This window comes from Manacus vitellinus, unplaced genomic scaffold, assembly GCF_001715985.3.
Source record: "Manacus vitellinus isolate BGI_N305 unplaced genomic scaffold, ASM171598v3 scaffold_32_pilon, whole genome shotgun sequence".
NCBI lineage: Eukaryota > Metazoa > Chordata > Aves > Passeriformes > Pipridae > Manacus > Manacus vitellinus.
In genome coordinates this window covers 3,201,183-3,209,884 of record NW_021940460.1, presented here as the reverse complement: position 1 = coordinate 3,209,884, position 8,702 = coordinate 3,201,183, and the positions used below count along the sequence as shown (strand labels likewise).

General features: G+C 52.9%; 1 protein-coding gene across 1 annotated transcript; it reads right to left on the bottom strand.

The window, feature by feature from the left end:
* Positions 1-1,227: 1,227 nt before the first annotated feature.
* On the bottom strand, positions 1,228-6,618 carry SPACA6 (sperm acrosome associated 6). The gene is made up of 9 exons (XM_018076620.2): positions 6,096-6,618; positions 5,481-5,555; positions 5,112-5,180; positions 4,931-4,954; positions 4,767-4,844; positions 3,900-4,003; positions 2,542-2,695; positions 2,106-2,256; positions 1,228-1,545 (listed from the first exon to the last, which is right to left on the bottom strand). Exons 1-9 carry the CDS (start codon positions 6,454-6,456, stop codon positions 1,449-1,451), a joined length of 1,113 nt encoding a protein of 370 aa, XP_017932109.1. The 5' UTR covers positions 6,457-6,618; the 3' UTR covers positions 1,228-1,448.
* Between the last annotated feature and the right edge of the window lie 2,084 nt (positions 6,619-8,702).

Sequence of the window (8,702 nt, the reverse complement as noted above, 5' to 3'; positions counted from 1 at the left end):
GGCTCCAGGTGGGAATGCTCTGGAGCACAGAGCTCTGGAGCAGCCGGTTGCACAGAGGCATTTGTAGTGCCTCCTGCAGTGGGCGGGCTGAGTGGGTCCTGCCCCCCTTTTCTCCTGGAGGAGGAGATCAGGTTGGTTTCCTCTGTGCCCTCAGAAAATACCAGCTGAGGTGGAGGTGCCTGTGGTTCTGAGTGCACAGGTCCCTGAGCTGCAAAGAAAATAATCCCCATGCCAGCAAGAATCCTTGGAATGGTCTCTTCTGTGAGTGCTTAGCGACTTGGATGGAATTTCCCCTGGTAACAAGCATATTTGGGAACTTTGAAGAGTGTAGCTCAGTGAACAAACACTTGAACGCCACAGTCACCAACCAGGTGGAGAGCAAACACGGGGCTGTCCCTGCCTCCCACCACTGCAGCAGGTGCTGCCAGGTCAAGGGGCTCTTGTTTAATCTGCTCCTGTCAAGCCCAGCTCTGGGTGGGGCCCCAAGACTTGCAGGGAGTTGTGTGACAGTGTTTGGAGCAGCTGGTGCATTCTGGAGCACAGGACACAGGCAGAGGGGTTTCCATCTAAGGGAAGCAGAGGAAGTCTCGACTCACCCATGGGCCACAGTCCTGACCTGCAAGAAGGCAGCTGAATGGCCTTGAAAGATTTCTGTACGGCAGATGAGACAGCTGTGGCCTCTGGGCACTGGGTTTGGGGGACTGGTCATGCAGGATGATGGCTACAGAGGAAAGCAAGTGTCTGCCCAGGACCAGAATGAAACCGAGTGGATGGAGGGCAAGCAACAGGAATCTGAGCGTGAGGGGAATGGAGGGGACCTAAGTGTGCATGGAGGGAAAGTGGAAGGAAACAAGGGTGCACAGAGGGGCTGGGAGGGACATCATCATGGAACCCATAGGAACTGAACACCCACAGAATGGACAATGGGATCTGATCACCAGTGGAGGGTAACGGATGGAATCTGAGGGTACTTGTCATGAAAAAGAGGGATGTGAGTGTGCCCAGAGGGGAGGCACAAGCAGACACTAGAAAGAACAGAGAAGATCTGAGTATTTGATGAGGGAAACAGAGGAGATCTGGGTGCACACAGAGGGAAATGGAGGACACCTGCAGAAGGACCCCAGCAGGTCCTTGCTGGGGTCAAGACAGGGCAGGACAGGCTGGGCTGCAGCCTGGGGGCCACAGCTCGGGCTCCTCCACCATCATCATCACAAGCACTGATAGCTCTACAGCTCCAACTGCAGTTGGAATGTCCACCCATGAAAAGGAAAATGCTGCCTGGTACCCAGTTTTTCTGTCTGCAAGTCAAAAGAACCCCAGATTTCTACCACTGGCATAATCCAGATTTTCAGAACTCTGTATTTCTGTTTCTAGACTGTTCTCATTTGCACAACCAGCACAAGAAAACCAGATGCAGAAATGCTGGTCCTCGGGGATGAATCCATGTGTTAAGGTCCCAAGGGTGAATCAGGGGATCCGGAATCCTCCAGGATACCCTGTTGTTCACGCCTGCGGGATGTCCAGCGGGCACATTGCCACAGGGCCCTGGGAGACAGAAGGAGGGATGAAGAAAGAGGGGAAGCAGGGAGGACACCCTATATTTCCATCAGGGGATGTGGGGGTGGCAATGGGTACACATGGGGCATCTGGGGGGCTCAAGGGGCAACTGGGAGGCCCTTGGAGCAACTGATGGCTCTGAGGGTAAAGGAATGGGACCCTGAGGGCAACTGGGACAACTGACTGTAAATGGGGCACCCAAAGGGACAGTGGGGGCTCTAGGGAAAACATGGGAAAGTTGCAGGGTTTCAGGGGCAATTAGGGAATCTGTGGGAAGCAAGGCAGCCTGGAGTGATCCTGGGTGCAAGGGGGAGAGCCTGGAATGGGCCAGAGGACAATGGGAGTCCTGAGGACATGGAGGGCCCTGTGAGTTTAGGAGTCCTGGCAGTCTATGGTCCATCCTTGGACACCTGGGTCTCCTCCCACTTGGAGAGAATCCCAAGCAACTGAGAATCCAGTGAGGTTTGGGAGTCCCTTGCTGCTCTGTGAGGGACCCCAGAAGCCATGGGGACTTTGAGGGTACAGATTACCAGGTCAGCAATACTCACACCACCAGCAGCACAAGCGCCATGGAGGCAACTCCCAGTGCCAGCCCCATTGTTGGTATGGGAGCTTGGGGGATCTCGTTGTGGAGCCAGTGCAGCACAGCACTGAACACAGCCTGGAGCCCTCTCTCTTCCTCCACGCTCCCCTCTGACACTGTGGGGACACCGGCACCTCAGGTCACGGGGCCCTGCAGCACCTGCCCCAGCCACAGACCTCACTGTCTCGGGGTCCCCGCTCCAACCCACATGCCCCACCGCCCCCAGAGGAGCCAGGGATCAGGGAACACCTGCTCCAGTTCACCTGTCCACCATGAACTGACGTACCCTGGCACCCTGCCCACACCCCCAAGCACCCCCATCCCACGGACCCGGGTGTCTGGGGTTCAGCTCCCCCCCTCACTGCTCCCTGCCCCCAGGGCACTCAGGTGTCTGGGCTCACCATTGAGGTAGAAGAACTTGCGGACAAAGGGCTTGGAAACTTCCCCCAGGCGACAGGCAACAGTTCCTGGAGCGGGCTCCTCGATGGTCAGGCTGGAGGGGTTCTTTGGATTCCCCTTCAGCTCCTTGAACAGTGACATGTCCTGTGTGCGCAGCTGGGGCGTGGGGGGGGATCTGTCAGCACAGCCCACAAGGTACATGGGACAGCACACGTGTGCATACAAAGGCACCCGTGTCCTGCATGTGCTTGACATGTCCCCTTCATGCTTCTTGTGCTGGTGCACGTGGACACACCTCCTGTCCCACACACTCTCCCTGTGCCCCATGTGTGCACACAGGGATGCACAACCACAGTGGACACAAAAGTCATTTCCTGCACATGTGGGAAGGAGTTCTTCCCTGTGGGGGTGGTGAGGCCCTGGCACAGGTTGTCCAGAGAAGCTGTGGCTGCCCTGTTCCTGAAAGTGTTCAAGCCCAGTGTCACCAAAACCCAGGAAATGAACACTCTAATCAGAAAGCCGACATTATTCAGTGCTGAGGTACACGGGTATTGCTTCACATTTACATCACTCATGAAAACTTTTAACTATTTATACATTTCAGCAAACAAAAGATGTAGTGTTCATTGGCTTACATGTTATATAGTTCTCTTCATGCATTATTATTCTATTGGTTATGGATTTCTTGCTTTTCATGTTAATTGGTTCACATTTTCAGTCTTTTAATTATCTTTTTCCCAGACAGGGCATCTCTGGTTTATGTAACATGTCTTTGTGGTTTATAAATTCTGCAATCCTGGTGTTCAGTTCTCAACAGTAAATTTCTCTTCCAGGGTTTGTTAACTTCCCCCTCCAGGTCTGAGAACACTAAAGTATGTCAAAAGCCCTAAATTTTTAATTTGTTTTTCTAACACATGGACATCACCCAGAGCTTACCCGTCATCCATTATCTAAAATCACCTCTTAACATTTTCCCTCACTGATGCATAGGCTCCTTTTTAAAGAAACATAACTTGTTCAGTTAGACCAGGTTGGATGGGGCTTGGAGCAACCTTGTCTAGAGGAAGGTGTCCCTACCCATTGCAGGGGGTGGAATGAGATGAGTTTTAAGGTCCCTTCCAACCCAAACCATCCTGTAATTTTATGACTCTACACGTGCACACATGGACCTGCAAACACATGAGTGACCTGCCCCCTGTGTGTGCTTTCACAGCTGCTACTTCCAGCACATGGTGGCAGCAGTACCCGTGAGAGACCTCACGCCAAGCAAACAGCTGTGTGTGTGTGCAGGCCTGGCTACCCGTGCCCAGCCCTCCCCAGAATGTCTACTCACACCCTTCCACGCTCACGTGCAACTCACATTTGGGACATACATCCAGGTGACGGGCAGGCTGCCGGGGAAGGAGAAGGGCACGTCACAGAGCAGCACGATGGTCTCATCCGTGTAGGTCCGCAGGTCCTGCACTGGGAGCATTGCCAGGCACGTGAGCTCACACCTGGGTGTGCCCTGACAGAGGGGATGGTGCTCCTGTGCTGGCTGCAGGGACGGGCAGCTGGACACCTTGGCAGGTGTGCTCAGGGTGGGAGCACAGGTGAGAAATACAGGGTGTCTCCAGAGCCCGGGGGGCACCCAGCTCTGGGAGGGAGGTGAGCCCAGCCTGGGTGCCTGGGTCTGGGTGGAAGAACTACTGGGGGAAAATTACTGAGACTAAAGTTACATCCACATCCTAAAGAGAGTTGTAGAATTCCGGGGTAGAATGTAGTTGGTATTTAAGGATCACTTTACACATGTTGGGATCACAGCAGGTATGGGAACTCAGTGGGGCTGATACAACACATGGCATTTGCCAAACAAGAGGTAATATCCTGTTCCATTCAGAATATCAGTTGCTGAGATAGCAATTACTGGATTTTGTGGTGAAATCCTGTCCCTCGGAGGTACTTTGCTCATTATCATCTCATTATAATACCAAACACACCTCCATCTCAACAGCTACCCACCCTCAATGTGCAACTACTCCTCGCTGAGTGCATGCTCTGCATCTTTCTAGCCTGGACCTTTAAAAGCAAAGCGATACCATCTGCCCCCAGTCAGTACCAAAGGCATGGCTGGAGTCACTCAAGCTCCACCAAAATATTAAAAATAGTATAAAAATAACCTAAGAAAGGGGGTAAGCTGGGGAAGATTTCCTTACTCTTAATGCAACAACCTGGCGTGGTCCCATACCTGGGCAGTCCAGGGGAAACTCGCAGTCTGCAAAGTGACAGGTAGCACACTGGAAGACACGGGCATCTGGCTGGAATCCTGGGAAAGAGAGACTTGGTGGTCCCAGGGGAGTGGGAGATGTACTAGGGGACAAGGGAGGGCAAGACAAGGGGACAGGCACTCACCACAGGGTGGGACGCAGGCTGGAACTGGTGGAGAGGAAGCAGCGTTAGACTGGGGAACAGCAGGGACTCACATCCTTATGATGAACTGTCAGGGCTCAGCCCTTGTCCAGCCCAGATGGAGTCCCTGGGAGTTTCTCTAGGACTGGGGTTCCCAGGGTGGGGGTCCCCACTGGCCCCATACCTTTTGTCATCCGGCTCAGCTTCACCCAGATTGTGTCGACAGCTTCCTGCAGGGACTTGTTTAAGGGCTCTGGGGTGACCCAGATGTCCAGATGAGACAATGTGTCCTCCCCAGCATCCCCATAAACCCTTCCCAGACACCACAGATCCCCCGTACAACTCACCTCAACCCCATATATCCATCCTGGAGTCCCATCTACTCCCAAATACCCCCTCAAACCCCCAAGAAACTGTATACTTTGAAGCCCATATAACCTCAGGATTCCCCAATTATCCCTTTACTGCCTCCAGACCTCCATATTTCACCTCCGCCCCATGCCCCTTCAAGGCCTCCACATCCTATGCCCCATGTCCCATGTCCCCTGCTCACTCTTGTTCTTTTGCTCCTCTACATAATACAGAGCATCCAAGACAATGTCTCGAAGTTCGTCATGCTGCCCGGCCCCTGGAACCAGTACAGGGACACTAGAATCAGTATACAGGGTTAGGGTTGGAGTTTCAGTAAGGTCTGGAGGGTTTCTGGGGATTCCTAGAGTTCTGACCAGGGTTTAGGGTTACTGGGAAGGGTCAGGTATCCCTGGGGACTCCTAAGGTCCTAGGTAGGGCCAAGGGGTCCCCAGTGTGTCTCCGGTCAAGGTTGAGTGATTCTCAGGGTCTTGGGCAGGGCTGGGGTTCCCAAAGGTCCCTGGGGTCCCCAAAGGTCCCTGGGGTCCAGATCAGGACTGAGGAGGCCTTGGTGTGGTTCTGAGTCCCAGGGATGCTTGTCTGGGGTGGGTCCCTGGGGTCCGCAACTTCCTGGGATCCTGGTCAGTGTCAGTGTGAGGGCCTCGGTTGAAGTGGGGAATCCCAGAGGACTGTAGGATGCTGTTCAGGGCAGGGGTCCCCCTTGGGATAGAGGACCCACAGAAAAGAAGGGCCAGTCAGGATGGAGGTTCTTGGGCAGGATCCTTTTTGGGTTCGGGGTCCCTGGGGTCCCATGACGTACCCACAGCGACAGAGGCAAGTGGTTTAGCAGCCTCAACAAGGTCCTCTTGGCATTTTTTATTTTTGGGGTTCTTGGCAGAGGCCCCAGTAATCTCGCGGCAGAGCTGTTCCCGCATTTTGGGGGGCCCAAAGCAGAGCAGGCAGGAGTGCACCCCAGGGAGGCAGAGCACCAGGGCCACCCACAGCCACAAGCCAGCATTTCTAGGGCGCCAGGGGACCAGCACCAGCATCAGGGCCACCCACCACCACCCCATGACCCCAGACCTATCACCCAAATGCCGAGTTCCTTGGGTAACAGTGGGGTTCCAAAGCGGAGCCTGGGCACCTGGGTCACCAGGGAACCAGATAAGGCATGAGGTCATACTCGAGGCAGCCACACGGAGCTCACAGCAGCCAAAGGTGCGAGCAGAACGCAGCAAGAAACGTGCAGGCAACCCTGGCACTGAGTCTGAGCTGGAAACTCTGAGCTGCGGGGAGCATGGAGGAGGAAAAGGAGAAGTTTGCAAGGTGGAGAAGGCAGCTGCGAGAGACCATAGCTGAAGCGGCGACAGAGGAGGACATGGATTCTAAGCATTCAGTGTCCAGTTATGAAGATTGAGACTATTTTACAGACTGGGACTGAACAGAATTGTTAACAAAAGTTATAAATGTACCCTGGTTTACGTCAAATGTTTTCACAGTTTTCCCTTCATGTTTATTACCTATTTTCTGATTGGTTATAACCTGCTGCATTGCAGATGTTTCCCCTGCTGGCTCCCACTCTTTCCTTATTCCCTCCTTTCCCTTCTGATTGGTCTATATTCCTGCCTGTCCCATGCTCCTCCCCGGTCTCTGGAACCTTCCCCTCCCACCCTATAAATAAGGGTGGCACACCTTAATAAAGTTGCGATAGCTTCGAGCTACCAGTCTGTTTGGACCCCCCCTGGCTGTCATGTCGTCTTTTCCCTTTCAGCTGTGGCACTGAGCCATCCCAGGGCGATGGCAGCACCGCTGCCAAACACGGCTAGGACCGTCAGGGACACGGTGTTTGTACGTGTGCCCCGAGGAGACAACTCTGCATCTCTCCTGTACTGTATTCTTGAGTAGAGGAATACACCCCTGGTGCACCTTCAAGTTATTAGATCACTCAGCTCTCCAAAACAGGGAGGGGAGAAAGAGGGAAATGCACGTGAGCTAAACTATGAAATAAATAATATCATTTACTACAAAGCAAAAGACTCAGAGACAGGCTGTTGGTTTTACAGGGACAAGAGCTGATGCAGGAAGCAACACACTTAGGTGTCTGCAGGTGAAAAATGAGTAAGAGACTGAAGATTCATGTGCTTACCCAGCATCACTAAAAGGCAGAGGATGCTGTCAGAGCTGCCCTGGCACGTGCCAAAATGTTGAATAAATTCAAGCTGCTGTTTCCATCCAGCTTAAAAATGTTCACTTATATCCCTCTCCTGTTTCTGAACACTCAGATAGTGACCCATCAATGGCAGGTGTCTGACATAGCACATGATGACAAAAAGTGACAGGAGGATCCAACAGCTCAGGCTGCTCCAATTCAATGCTTGCCAAACATCTCCTGCAGAGCAGAAACTGAGCTGAAGCCAGGAAAAGTTGGAGACCTTGCCAGGTGATATAGATGCTGCAAAAAACTTCCTGAGGTTCAGCTGGACTTGAGAAGGGAATTCCTAGAGCTCCTTCCATCCCTGGCTGCCTCAGCAGTGCTGCCCAGCAGCAGGATGGAAAATTAGCCCCGGTGTGGGCTGATCTCTGAACCATTGGCACCAGAGACTCCAAAGGAGGACTGAGGCCATTAAACTCCAGACAGAAACCCACCATTGCCTGCTGAGGCTCAGCAGGCAGCACGATCTGTACTGTCCCAAACTATCCTGGGCTGCAATTTTAACTATCAGAGGAAAAAAGTGGTTTGATGGACTCTTTTAAAATTGCTGGGAAGGCAAAATGGATAGCTGGGACTTGTTCTACAAATGGAGAAGGTGTGTCCTCTTCTGTGCCTACTAAAAAGGCACATTCTGCACAGGCAGAATTGCCTTCAGAAAGCCAATGATCATGAATGATACATTGAAACTTGCATCCTTTTGATTTGACCTGAATTTCTTGACCTGTCTTTTATACAGATGTTCTCATAATATTGTAGAAGAACTTCAAATTCCAGAACTCAGGTTTCTTGAGTGCTTTTACTTTCCCTGTAAGATTCTGACTCCAAACATCAGGAGAATGGGGTATTCTGCTTAGCAGGGGAAAAAAACCCCAAAAAAACGCCCAACAAAAAAACTCCAAAAAACCTCAAACTCCCAGTCTCTGAACTGGGAGAAGAGTCCCGGCTCAAGCTGAATGACTATCCATGAAAGGCTGGATTCCCTGTGAGGGATGTCAGGGTGTGTGAACTGCCCTCACTGCCCAGGCAGCGCTTGGGCTGCTGGCAGCTCTTCCTGGCCCTTGGGATGGGCTTCAGTGCTCTGGCACAGAGCCTGGCTCGGGCAGGCGGCACTGGGGCTCTCCCTGCTGACCCTGCCTGTGCCATGGGCTCCCCAGGGCAGGGCTGGGGGTCTCGGGCCACTTGCTGCCCTGGGGCTCACCCTCAAGAACCCTTTTT

Bases quoted from the DNA above. Each gene is read 5' to 3' on its own strand.
- SPACA6 (XM_018076620.2), bottom strand. From the start codon at position 6,456: ATGACCTCATGCCTTATCTGGTTCCCTGGTGACCCAGGTGCCCAGGCT. The intron at 5,556-6,095 runs GTACGTCATGGG...TACTGGTTCCAG, and splicing joins ACTTGCCTCTGTCGCTGTGG to GGGCCGGGCAGCATGACGAA. The intron at 2,696-3,899 runs GTGAGTTGCACG...CCCACGCCCCAG, and splicing joins CCTGGATGTATGTCCCAAAT to CTGCGCACACAGGACATGTC.